This window comes from Pagrus pagrus (assembly GCF_965226575.1).
Source record: "Pagrus pagrus genome assembly, chromosome: 5".
Taxonomy (NCBI): Eukaryota; Metazoa; Chordata; class Actinopteri; order Spariformes; family Sparidae; genus Pagrus; species Pagrus pagrus.
In genome coordinates this window covers 19,637,570-19,650,902 of record NC_140189.1, presented here as the reverse complement: position 1 = coordinate 19,650,902, position 13,333 = coordinate 19,637,570, and the positions used below count along the sequence as shown (strand labels likewise).

Here is a 13,333-nt window from a genome sequence, read left to right as displayed (position 1 = left end):
TATTTTGGCCCAGTAGTCAACCCCACAATATAGATGCAATATCAATATCAAGGTTTTTGTTAAAAAATATCGTGATATTCGATTTTGTAGCCCATTTATGGAGTGCTTTTGGGGAGATTTCAACATATCGAGATAAATATTACGTATTGCGATATTATTTTAAGACCATAACACCCAGCCCTAATTCTCAAGTTTTTCAAGTTCAAACAATAATAGCTAATTTTTATTTATATTCATTATTATCAATTGATTTAACACCTTTCCAGCACAAAGCCTAGCAGTGCTAACAAGACGTAAACAAACCAGTAGTCTGCCAATTATTCTTGTTGTGAGGCACACGCTCATTTTACAAAACAACAATGAGCAAGTTGAGGTGATGGCGTCATCATTTCCCACAAGTCCGCACTTCCGAAGGCATTTTCAAAAATGTATTTTAGTTAACCAAAACTTTGTTTGCGTGTGGACGGAAGGCCAAAACGTACAGGAGATCATTCGTCTATAATAACATCCAGGCATGTAGACAAGACAGAGGGCTCTGACCTTAGCAGTTTTTGCCTAGACTAACACAATGTATAGACAGACTGGCAGGGAGGAAAGGCTTTGCATCACAGACAATGAAAGCCATTTTTCTGTCAGCCAGGAAAATAATCAACATGTGTAATGTACCTGGATTGCAGAAAAACTGGCCTCAAGATCGCTCAACTACAACTACAGACGCACCCACTGACATTCACCCAACAGCGTGCCTTGCCCGTCTAGACTGAAACCAAAAATCCCTTTTTTGTTTCGGCTAATTTGTCAAATACGGTTTCAGCATGCGTTTGGTCTTTTATGGTTAGGAGAAAATGTTTCTTGTCATAAATCCAAGGGGAACATTGTGTTTCTGAATCCCAGAGAACAGAGCAGATACAGGACATGTACTGACAAGGCTGGTGATAACTGCTGCCCTCACTACAGGATTACGTCAGCCTGACACACACACCTCAACGCTACTTGCAACACACTGCATACTGAGTGCATCATTTGTTTGCAGCTGTTAATCTTATTGTTTTATTACAACTGCGACTTCTTGTCAACTTAAAGAAACCACGAATCAAAAGTGTTTGAAAGACTACTGTATGTGGGGTAACCTTGTGAAGCTCAGGCCTGACCCATATAATTACTTATTAACTCCTAATTATCTCTAAAATGGGAAACTGCACATTTTGAACAGAATTAACGATGTAATAAATGCAAATCCCGTCTAACATTTATAGATCAGCCCAGCCTCTAAGGTAGCAGTATAACAAAGTCAATGGGGAACGAGTGTGTGAAAGAATACTAGATCTGTGCGTGCCGTAGCTGGCAGCAATGCTGGAATGATTTCATGTGTACGCATGCGTGTGGCTGCATGGGAGAGTCTGTGTGTTTGTCAGGCAAAGCAGCACTGCACTGCACTTATAAGGCCTGGAAAGTGGTTGCTGCTCTCTTGAATAGCGACAGCAGTTTATAGAGTATTTGAAAATTCATCCAGTGAAGAGTTAGTGACCTAACATGGAGAGTTAAAAGCACTGCGACGCAAAAGGCAGCATGTCCTTGTGGCTAATTAATGCTAATAATGAAAAGACAATGGATGGATGAGGGTTGGTACATGCCATAAAAATGTGACTGATATGAAAATGAAGGTGTGAAGATTAAGACTGGTGAACACCGACAGACTTGTAAATAGGTCAAGGGTTTTTACATAGAGGAACTTTACAGGATGATCCTCCAAACACCTCAATGATCACAGATGCAGAGAACTACAAAAGCTGTCTCCAGTAACAAACAGTTTCTTACCCTTGACACGGTGAGGGGCATGCTGAAGTCCTTGCCACCCTGCAGCCTGAAGCCCCAAGGCGCCGGGCCGCTGAGGTTTACCGAGTATACGTTCATAGCCTTGGGGAGAAAAAAAGCAGGAAATTATTCAAGGAAGTCCAGAAAAGGTTTTTTTCGATCTGCTTCATCCAAGCAGCCGAGCTGCTGGAGGTCTGCAGTCGTTTCCTACACAAACACACATGTTCCACGTACAAACGGACAGAAGAGTTGTTTTCTTTAAAAGTATATTATATTACATGTTTTAAAAAAGTTCTGTTCTAGGGATAACCATGTATCATTAATAAATTAACTTACAAGACGATAAAATACCAAAGGCTGCCACTGGCACACAACATTCCTACGGGCGTCGCATCAGTTTGAGAGTTTCACGGTACGATAACCATCACAGATAATATCATGGTTTCATGGCATCACAGTATAAAGTACTAAACATTTAATATTATCAATATCAGTTTTCAGAAATGAAACAGAAGGGTTTTTTTGGTTAAACAACGCGTTATTATATATATTCAATACCGTAGATAAACTCATTCCTACATGAGCTAAAAGCTGTCGATTCCTTGGGGTCAAATTCAGAGTGTAACAAAGTTTACCACAATGCAAACGAGTACCACAAAAAACATCATAAATTACAATCAACAAGAACAGCAGTGGCATTCTTTCAGTCAATCTTTCTTTCAGAGAGCGTAAAGTCGACTCACTGTATTCAGTTAATAATTCAATCATTGACACGAACGATAACAGAAACACTTGCCCGCAACATTCAACTTTCCTTGAGATTTTTTTCACCAAACTAATTACTGACACTTGATGGCAAGTCACCAAATAACCAGGTATTTTTAAGAACCAAAAGGTAACTTGAGACGAAGGCCTATGTCACTAGCTCTTGCTTGCGAGTTACAGCTGTACCACTGACCTCTGTACCTGCACCCCTACCAGAGCCCCTCCTCCCAGAGCCCGCCAGGTGTCATCGCAATTAATGACGCACAGCTATGGCTACCCAGGATGCCACCGAGCAAACCTACCTTGTCCTCAAGGGCCGGCCGATAGCCCAAACCTGGGTGAAAGCTAGAAAGTCAGTGCGCTAGGGCAAGCAGATTCTCTCTCTGTTGGCAAACCCTACCCCCCGACACTGTGTGTGTGTGTGTGTGTGTGTGTGTGTGTGTGTGTGTGTGTGTGTGTGTGTGTGTGTGTGTGTGTGTGTGTGTGTGACACAGGCGAGCCCCAGCCTCTCCTCACTCCTCAGAGGCTATATAAGGAATGTAAAACTACACCAAACTATTTCAGCCCAACACCCACATGAGTCACAGCCAGAGGGAGAGAGGGGGGTAGAGGAGGACGGAGAGAGGTAACGTCAACGACCCTTATATTCTGGCAAAAGCCTGCTACGTAAAAGTCAACTGATTTTTCTTTTTTTGTGTGTTTTTTTAAGTGTAGTTGAGAGGCGGCAGACAGCCGACTGAAGTCAAGCTTATGGAGTCCTACATTCCTCCTGAAGGGCACAGGACAAGCAAACCTAGCAATTATATTTTAAAGCAACAGACGGGCTCTCATGTAAAGAAAAGCTGAAACGGAGACAGTATCACACCAGAGCATCCCACGAATAAAACCTGCAGCGCTGCCACTTTAATGCAAATCCTTATGGGAGTTTTTAATTTGTCTGTTTGTCTGCTGGCTCCAGATCACATAAACAATCTCAATTAACAAAACTTGGATTAGTTTGCTTGCCACTTTTTCTCATATCAAAACCCACCCAGGAGCAAAGAAAATCAATTACGAGGCAGACTGATTGAGACAATAAATGGACAAGAGTCATAACAGCAACAGGTAATGGGGGTTAGATCTGACTTGTGATAGCAGCACACTGCAAATTATTAAGTTGGTTTTTTTGCAATAACACAGTGGATGCATTTCATTTAATGAAATACCACCCAGGCCAGTGGAGAAATCCTCAACCTGAGACAATAAACATGTCAGTAATGTCTGTGGCTCCCATTCAAGTGACGTTGTTCCTGCTTATGGTATGGCTATTTATAATCGCCTATGGTGTCACTAATATTTCTACAGGAACTTGTGCCATCTTCAAACACACTGAATTACACGCTGTTTTGCCTTTTTGGCTAACAGGCTACGCAATTACGAGCTTACGTGGCTTTACTTTTAATTGATTTAAGTGTGCAAAGACAATCATTTGCAACGTGTAATTAAAGGCTCCGCCGGTTAAAAAGCCCACTGCAGTGCAATAAACCCCCCAACATTTACAGCAGAAGTTAGCAAGAAGAGACACGAAAGCTCTTAACAAAAGTAGTGTGTGCAGGAGCTACAAGCTAGCCAGAAAACCATAAAGTTGCACAATGAAGGAGCACAACACAAGAGAGAGAGGGAGCTACAGCACGACAAGAGTTGAGGAAAAGTTACAACACACGCGAAGACAACTCGCTCAGGTGGAGAAGTTTACCTCTTGTCCCTCCTGTCCGCCAGACATCACGACTCAGTCTTGTGGGTTCACAACAACAACAACAACAACAACACAAATTGTCAGTCAGTCGGTGAGCAGCGCTAACTTTTCGGACTTCCTTGAAGCGGACGTCAGGAAGCCACCGTGGATCCCCTTTGGTGAGCAGAGGATCATTCCCTCAATTTCTTTTTAGCAGGACTCGACTCAAACGTCAGAAGTCACATGGGGGCTGATCCGGCTGTAAACCAGCAGAGAGGCCGGGCTCAGCCGCGACACCGCCGGGGCTTTCATCACAACTTCATGAAGGGCTGGTTTTTTTGTTTTTGGGCAACTATCAACAGTGGTGGATGTGGTAAGAGCCTTTACTTAAGTAAAAGTGCTGCAACCTGTGTTAAGTAAATGTATAAAAGTGTATACGATATTCAGTGATGTACTTAAAGGTGCACTATGTAGTTTTGGGGAAGAAATTTAAATCATAAGAAAAAGATTGTTTTCATGACTAAATAAACAAACTCTCTTTATTTCCATGGGTTAGGTTTCCACTGAGTAAACAAACTGACCTTAAAGAAGCACTGTGTAGTTTTGGAGAAGAAAATCAAACTCGGAATTTTAATATTAACAGTATTAATGAGGTAATAATACAAACTGAAAAAAATAATTATCCATAACTGAATAAACAAGCTGTTCTTGGAGGACAATAAGGTCCCCAGAACACTGTGGCAGGGTCCGCCACATATAAACAAAGTAAAACAGTATGAAATTGTGTTTTTGTCCTTTAAAGTCAGTTTGTTTATTCAGTTTACTCAGTCATGGAAACAAAGAGGTTGTTTATTTAGTTTGTTTAGAAATAAAAAAAATCAGTCAGTTTTTCTTCTGATTAAAATGTATTCTCCCGAACTACATAGTGCTAGTTTTACTTTGTTTATATGTGGCGGACCCTGCCACCTTTCTAGCTTCAAACAGTGTACATTCATCATATGGAATAATCTTTAAGGTTGACAAGTTGTAGAGTTTTTTTTAAATTTACACTGTTATTGCTATACTCATATTTAGTTAAAGGATCTGAATACTTCTTCAATACTGTCAACCAATAGATTTATGTATGTATTTACTGCACTGCTTGCCCTCTATTTTTCTAACACATTGAAACTGTGCTTTAATTTCAATTAAAAAAATTGTCATATAGGTTATGTGTGTTATGTCTTTCTGCTCTATCAAAAAATAACAGGGAAATTATATCTATATCAAGCAAATGTTTATTTTTTTAACAATGGCCTGCGTTGCATTTTGTGTATGAAATGTGCTTCATATTATTATTATTATTATTATTATTATTATTATTATTAAGATAAAGTAACAGCAGATGATACTGTAGTGTGGCTCCAGATCAAATGCATCTGAGGCCTCCTGAGTGCAGACATGCAGCAGATGGGCAGCAGATGGAGACAAACAGCCACAAAAGGGGGACTGGTACCCTCAGGGTGCTGCCCTGCTCCATCATCACAGTGGCTGAACAAGTGAAGAAATCATGAATCATCAGTGAGGGCCTTAAGTGAAGCTTGGATTGTTTATTAACGTTACATCACGGGTCATTTTTTTGTTGCCTTGTCGCTCACAGTGGCCCACTCGGGACAGCTGACATCCGAGTGAAATATCTGACTTGTTTAATTTCAGCGTTGTTGAGCCGGTGGCCTCATTTTGATGCTGTAACATTAGCTAGCTGAACCCACCGAGCTCAGTTAAACTTGTAAACACTTTTGTGAAAGATGGCTGACAACGGAGCACACCCGACCGAAGAGGACCCAGCTGCTGCTTTCCTGGCCCAGCAGGAGAGTGAGATAGCGGGGATAGAGAACGACGGCGAAGGCTTCGGGGCGCTGGAAGGAGCGGACGACCAGCAGTCGTCTGAGCCGGAGCCGGTCAACTACGGCAAGTTTGTCACTGAGCTAGCTAATGTTAGCAACGAGCTAACTAAAGCTAGCTAATGTGCGCACCGGTACTTGGACTGGGCTGGTAGGAGTTAGCGAACAATAAACCACATCCCTATATGTTATGAGCATCACTAGCTGATACAGTCATGAAGTCAATTTATGAATGTTTATTCACTCATTTAGTTTTTAAATAATGTAATGTTAGCTTCACAGCGTAGTTAGCTGGCTAACGGTGGTGCGTTTGTTTGCACACCGACAACGTAGCTTCGTTAGTAGACGTTAATAACAGTTCGTCCTGCAGTCCTAACGATAGAGATGTCAAACAAAGTAGCATTTAATAACTGATTAAGACCAAAGCACGTAATTATAAGTTAGTAAAGTTACACAGCAGTCATTGAGCTAAATGGTAGTTGTTAACAGTAGACACTTCTACCGGATAAACCTGTCCTGCTAACTGACAACATCAGTGGCCGAACAGGTGCAGCTGCATTTCTGACATCTGTAACGTTTAGTTGGCTTAATAACAAAGCGACACTATGGAAGAGGCAAACACAAGTTCACCCAGGTGAGGAGGAAGGATAGCTGACTGGAAAACTCCAAGAAGCCTTTTTGTTTTGTTTTGTTTTTTACATTAAACTTTGTTTTCTCTTAACAATGTTAGACGCTTTCGGAGAGGAGCCAGCTACGGTGAATGGGGACATGTTCCAGGTGAGCCTCTGTGGCCTGTCACTTATAACACATTTAATATATTTAAGAAGTTTATCCGTTTTATGCTGAACATCATCAAATCATTTCGTGTACTTAATCTCTATGTTTGTATTGGCAATCATGAATGTCATGATCTAATTTCTGTACCCTCTACCCAGTGTCTTGATCAAACAGCTGTTTATAATGCAGTAAATACTTTACTGTCCTCTAAAAGGAGTCCAATGGCCCAACAGACAACTATGCAGCCATCGCCCAGGTGGATATTCAGAGGCAAGAGCCAGAGAGTTTACGCAAGTGGAGGGAGGAGCAGAAGACACGCCTTGAAGCTTTAGGTGAGCAAAGATGTCCTCAGCTGGGGAGTGAATCACTCTGTGTGATGCACTTCCTACTCTGCAGCTGCGATGAGTCACTGTGATTTTGTCATTTTGCGATGCATCTTTTATGGTTAACCTTTTAAGACGAATGATGTGGCACTTCTAATTTCGTCACACGTAGACCTAATAATATATCAGCTCTTTTCTTCTACCTTTTCCCCCGTCGGTGTTTGCTGTTGCACCCTGACAAAGACTCAGCATCCAAGGCAGCAGAGGCTGAGTGGAGAGAGAAAGCCAAAAAGGAGCTGGAGGACTGGCATGTACACCAGAGCGAGCAGATGGAGAAGAACAAGGCCAACAACAGGTTAGGGTCTGACATGTCCCCTGTTAACATGGTTGATCATCGTGATGTGACAGACGCTATGATCACTACACTGAACTCATTGTATTCAGATGTTGTATTTATTCTCAGTAGGAATTATTCAATATTTAATTTTTACAACATTGCTTGCAGATTTTTTCTAAACTGAATGTTTTATGAGAGATGTTGAAAGTCATAGCATTTGTGTTTGACTTACTATACCAACGGATCAAATATTAGAGCATAAATAGTGTTGCGTATCAAATTTGTTTATTGCTTATAAAAATATATAATAATATATATAATAAAATAAATATAATACTCCTTAAAGATTGTTATTTTAGCTTGGTGAAAGTCAGTGTTGTATGTGTGCTCACAAAAATATCGCAGCCTTTCCTTTTCTTGACCGAGCTAACCCGTTCTTCTCTCACACTTTCCAACAGACTCTGTCCAAGTCTGGCACGGTATCACTTTGCATCTGTGGCTCTAGTTTTTGGGCAGTTTTCTTCCTCTGTGTCTGTGAAAGCACTGAGAGACAATCCTCTAATGAGATGTTAGTCTACAGCTGCGTGTCCTCGGAGAATGCCTGGAAAACAAAACAGGAAGCTGGCTAGCTAGGAGGAATGCAAACAGCAGAGAGCAAATGTCACAGTTTTTCTCATCCGCGCTGCAGCCTAGCACCAAAACAAGCTTGTTTATTGGCAACAGTGGCACAGAAAGTTTGCACTCAGACCAGTTTAAAAAAACTTTCACTACCACCTCATTAGAGCTGTTTCTCAGTCGCTTATGTAATGCTTTTGATGCAGGCCCTAACATTTCTCTGCTTGTTGTTTGACACTGTTCTCCTTTCTCCTTTTTCCTGCTTTCTTGGCCTTGCCTGCGTACTAGGATTGCTGACAAGGCTTTCTACAAACAGCCCAACTCTGATGTTATAGGCTTTGTGTAGGTTTAGAATTCTTACGCTTTTTAATGTTGTATGAACGACCCCATGAGTTACCACTAGTTGATTTTCAGCTGATGCATGCCAACGCTATTTTGTTTTTGAAGGCCTAATTTGGTATTTCCTGCATTTTTATTTGATTGTCCCCCAAAGGTTGTAATAAATGTATAAACAGGTCTCCAACAAAGTGTATGATTGGTATGAAGAAATGCATGTAGTTGTTGTGTATCTTATGCACAGGTGCTATTCATAATGTTTATTGAACTTTGTGGTTGAGCATCATTTTCTGGTCGGACGGGTTTGCTGTCTAATATTGCAGCTCATTCATTCATTCATGTCTTTCTCTGGTCTCCCTCCCACCTGTAGAGCATCAGAGGAGGCCTTCCTGGCAGAGACCGATGGCGACAGCCCAGGAACTGAATGGGAGAGGGTAGCCCGCCTCTGCGACTTCAATCCGAAAACCAACAAACAGGCAAAGGATGTTTCTCGAATGCGCTCTGTCCTCATCTCCCTCAAACAGACGCCCCTCGTTCGCTAGAGGAGGTCGCACGGAGAATATTGCCTATTCAGTTTTAACCTCACATTGCATCTTTAAGAGTTTTTATGCCCTTTTCCATAAAATTCCTGGTATGTTTATAACCTTTGGAAACTTCCTTGATGCCTATTATATTGAATTAATATACTTTATCCCGCTCTCTTGTGAGAAGATGAAGGACTACTCTATTGTTACGACATCCTTGAGAAGGTCAGTTTTATCACTGCTATACGCAAGAAAATATTGTTACTGTAAGTTAAACATTTTCCTTCCCCTTTAACTTTTAAACTGTTACTAGGTCATCTTTACTGCATGCCTCTGCCAATATTTTGAATGCACAATTTATAGTTGTTTTATAAATTTGCATTTTGGTCGATGTCAAACACTTACTTATTAAGCACTGTTGCATATTAGATTGTAACCACTTATGCCTCTCACCAGTGTAGATTTATGAACACAGTCTTTGTTCACATTTGATGTATGATATCCCTAATTACCATATTTAACGTAGCGATCATATTTTTCTCTGTCAAATGCCTAAGCTTGTGGCCTTTTTGATGTAGCTCTTACTTGAGTATTCAGACAGATGGATTTCCTCTTCAATTAGGCTTGATTTCAGCAAAAAAATAAAAATAAAAATCACAACCAAAGATCTCTGCTATCATCTAAATTTTCGCACGATCAACGGCTCGTGCAATTTTTCTCATTTCACTGATTTTTCTCAGCAGACGTTTTAATGCGCCATTTATTTTTTGTGTTACACCAATATGTTTTAGATTTTTTAAACAACAATCAGTAAGGCGTCAATTTCAACAGCAATGTCTGCACATTGTTTCACATGTTGCCTATTTGGACATTATGAATACTGAAAAAGTGAATGTTAAAAGGGAACTGGAAAATAAAAACAGTGGAGTGTGATCACCTGAAGCAGTTTGTCCTCGTCCATCAAAATGCCCTGGAGATAATCACTTAAAGGTGCAATATATAAGAATTAGCCACTTGTTGAATTCATACCATTCAAACAAATAGGGGGCCGGATATCAGCAGAGGAACCGCTAACTGCCGCTAACTGTAAGCTGCTGTTAGCTAGTAAGATCAGTTAGCTGTGCAGCTAGCAGTAATATTATCTGATTCTGCCCAGAGCATGAGGGAAGTCTTGATGTTGTTCAAGGTACAAAGTGGCTACAAGCTAGCTGATAGCATGCTGTCTTCAATAGATGCCCTACCTCTGCGACACAATACAGATGTCTTTGACATAACTTCAAAACTGACATTTCACATTTTGTTGATAATTTTGGTAAACTTTTTAATGTCTTAACCTAAAATCCTTACATATGGCACCTTTAAATCCCAGTTTGTCCAGTTAATATGTGAGGAGATAACATCTTATGTGACCTAGTACCAACATCCACCCTTGCATACACTCGGACGCACATTGCTGAAGGCTGTGCTACTGTGAAATTGTACGAGGGATTTACCCACAATTACAGCATTTAAGTGTTGGTTTCCAGGTGCACAGCAGCATGCTCTGTCTTCCATCTACCGAGACGTAAACACTGAAAGGTTTCTGAATATCTTTGCTCTGGCAAGAATTTTCCAAGAGGCCAATTTTCAGCGACCTACAACACGGTGTGTGTACAAAAGGCCAAAACACCCATGTAGATGTTGACAGGGCCTGTACAGGCATGATTTTAATTCGTTTTCATGAGAGTCGCACTGTATTTGCCACCGGAATGCCTCTGCATAAGTAAAGCAATTTCACAAAGTGCTGTCACATTCTCAACACAACATTTGGAGCCCTCCTACTCAAGGATTTTTACATGAAATTGAAAGTCTGTTGAGTGGAGGGGGAAAATGAGACTGAGCCTGTGTTTTGTTTAAAAGCTTCTACCTATTTAGAGCCGCTCACCCTGGCCGTTAATAAAAACTATGTTCACGATTAATTTCCCCACTGATTTTTTTTTTTTTTAAATGACTGTTAAATAAAGGTTGTAGAAGGAGTAGGCGTCCCCCCGAATACAGTTGTGAGTGTGATTCTTTGTCTCAAGTACACACAAGACACCAGGTTCAACTTAAAATTTATATCAGAAAACATTCAGGTGTTATGTGGATCATTTCAGTGACAACGCATGGGAACATTTGAAATGTGAGCCACAGGAAAAACAAGGAACGTATCATTTATATTCATCAGCATGTTGCTTCAACAGTATTGTAGCACAAAACGAGTGAAATACAGCTTGTCTACTTGGTGTGATAAGGAGCTGATTCTACGTTGTTGCAAAATATACCACTGTGAGCCATTAAGTTTTTAAACAACAATAAATAGTGATGGCCTTAACAGAGGTATCTGAACAATGTAGAGTACATAATACATTATTCGGTTCCTTCAGATAGATCAGTCCACTTCCAAGTCGGATCTGGTCCGACGCAGAGTACAGGGAGCGGTCCGTCTTCATTGCTTGGGTTTCAGAGCTGTGGTGAAAACCCCAAAAATAATGGCACACACAGTAAAGCCCTGAGCGAAGATACGCCCCCTCATCAGCAGCTGGGACTGTCTGGTTTTCCCTTGATGGAAGGCACGGAGGCCGTACATCAGCGCTCCCGCTGTTCCCAAACAACCTGGAGGACACAAAGAAAACCAGAACTTCGTAACAGGGTCTGGCAGAACATTGCTCAGGTAACAGGTCAGGTTGACTGTAATGAAAGAAACAAGGCAGTATGTACAGGCTGAAGCTCTGAAGATCTTTGGGCTGTGGGCAAAACAAGACTTTAGATGATGTCATTGGTCAACACACTGATCAACATTTTTCACCATTGTCTGATATTTTATTGACCAAACAACTAATTGATTAATTGAGAAATAACTAACTAAATAATTGTTAGTTAGTTGCAGCCCTGGTTCAAACACTGATGGGCTATCAAGGTCACAGTTATTAAAAAACAAATAAATAAATACCACAAAGAAGGTGTAGCATTAATGACACCCTTGTTCAAACATTAAAGGGTGAGTTCACCCAAATCAGAGGGGGGGGAGAGTCGAAAGTCTACCTAGTCATGCAAATAGGTTTGTTAATCTCTGATGAGATTTTTGAGCTATCAGCTGCTGCCAACAATTACACAATATATTACAATACAATGGATTGTTTGTGACGCTCAAAGAACAAAAATAAAAATACCATTGAGACACACATGTCTATCAAACTGTTCATTTAAACTAAGTGGGAATTTCACCTCCAATTTGTAAAAGGGTTGCAGCTGTTTGTGATTTGGGTTACTTGAACCATGACAACATTTTACCAAGGGCACAGTAGCCCCACGGTGTTTAAAATCAAAACAGTGTCAACAACAAACTCGACCCAGCTTTAATTCAGGTTCGGTTAATGTGTGACTTATTTTATTGTAGTTGAAGTCAGCTGTTGTTGGCAGTGTTCAACACAAGCTGTCCATTAGGTTAGCTAACATTACTTTCTCTTTGAGTTTAGCTCACTTGGATACTATTTCCTAACACCTTACACACAGTTGAGCTTTAGATGCTAAAGCAGAATTACATATCAGTGTTTTGACCACTCTGTCCAATAAAAGACAAACTGTCCTGCCTCTGTCCTCCACTTGTGTGACTTGGCTGATTCCTGCTTGTGTAACTCACCTATGGGGACGAAGGGGTTCTCCTTGGTCTTCCTCAGGAACTTTTCTTTGAAGGTTTCATCTTTGACCCTCGGCAAAGGGTCGAAGCCTTCAATGACCGGCGGCTGAGAGAAGTCAAACGGCACAGGGGCAGGAGACGTCTTCGGTGTTTGCTCCGCTGGTGCTGTCGCAGCCGCCATGCTTACCTTGGACTGTAGAGGAAACAAGGAACTACACTTCCGGTTACACTGTGCCCCGGACTTCACAATAAAAGTCCTGGTATTTTTTTTTTTTTAAACATCCGTAATGAATGAATGTTATTATGCCTCCTCCTGGCGTCTAGCAGCTGATGTGTATGCATTGTGCATATGATACACACCAAGAGGAATTAAATAAATGTCAGTCCTCATTTAAGTGCAGTGCGCTATACATGAACAATATGGCTGCACATTAATGAAACAGCATGGGGATTTAACAATTGCAAAGTCCCATAGAAAACTTAAATATGGCACGAAGCTGAAGTGTTTTATTTGATTTAAATTATGGTAAGTCGAGAGAAATCAGTGTTAAAATGTGTAATAATTAACTGGGGCCTACAGGCTCAG

General features: G+C 40.9%; 3 protein-coding genes across 6 annotated transcripts in view; 1 reads left to right on the top strand and 2 right to left on the bottom strand.

Moving 5' to 3' along the window:
* pdlim7 (PDZ and LIM domain 7) overlaps positions 1–4,554 on the bottom strand; it is a 34,815-nt gene extending 30,261 nt beyond the window's left edge. The window contains exons 1-2 of the mRNA XM_084353763.1: positions 4,316–4,554; positions 1,819–1,917 (exon numbers count right to left, since the gene is read on the bottom strand). Of these exons, the coding sequence (XP_084209889.1) occupies positions 1,819–1,917; positions 4,316–4,342 (126 nt within the window). The 5' untranslated portion in view covers positions 4,343–4,554. The remainder of the gene's footprint in view (positions 1–1,818; positions 1,918–4,315) is intronic.
* Positions 4,555–5,776: 1,222 nt separating this feature from the next.
* On the top strand, positions 5,777–10,031 carry cltb (clathrin, light chain B). 4 transcript variants are annotated; one of them, XM_084352568.1, is made up of 7 exons: positions 5,777–6,244; positions 6,908–6,954; positions 7,169–7,286; positions 7,521–7,632; positions 8,073–8,093; positions 8,518–8,571; positions 8,936–10,031. In XM_084352568.1, exons 1-7 carry the CDS (start codon positions 6,082–6,084, stop codon positions 9,105–9,107), a joined length of 687 nt encoding a protein of 228 aa, XP_084208694.1. In that variant the 5' UTR covers positions 5,777–6,081; the 3' UTR covers positions 9,108–10,031. The 4 variants fall into 4 exon arrangements, with proteins under 4 accessions (XP_084208694.1, XP_084208695.1, XP_084208696.1 ...); XM_084352569.1 differs by lacking the exon at positions 8,073–8,093 and having other exon boundaries at positions 5,779–6,244; XM_084352570.1 differs by lacking the exon at positions 8,518–8,571 and having other exon boundaries at positions 5,779–6,244.
* Positions 10,032–11,170: 1,139 nt separating this feature from the next.
* Positions 11,171–12,970, bottom strand: higd2a (HIG1 hypoxia inducible domain family, member 2A). The gene is made up of 2 exons (XM_084352572.1): positions 12,751–12,970; positions 11,171–11,723 (listed from the first exon to the last, which is right to left on the bottom strand). The coding sequence occupies exons 1-2, from the start codon at positions 12,926–12,928 to the stop codon at positions 11,557–11,559; spliced, it is 345 nt and encodes a 114-aa protein (XP_084208698.1). The 5' UTR covers positions 12,929–12,970; the 3' UTR covers positions 11,171–11,556.
* Positions 12,971–13,333: the final 363 nt, after the last annotated feature.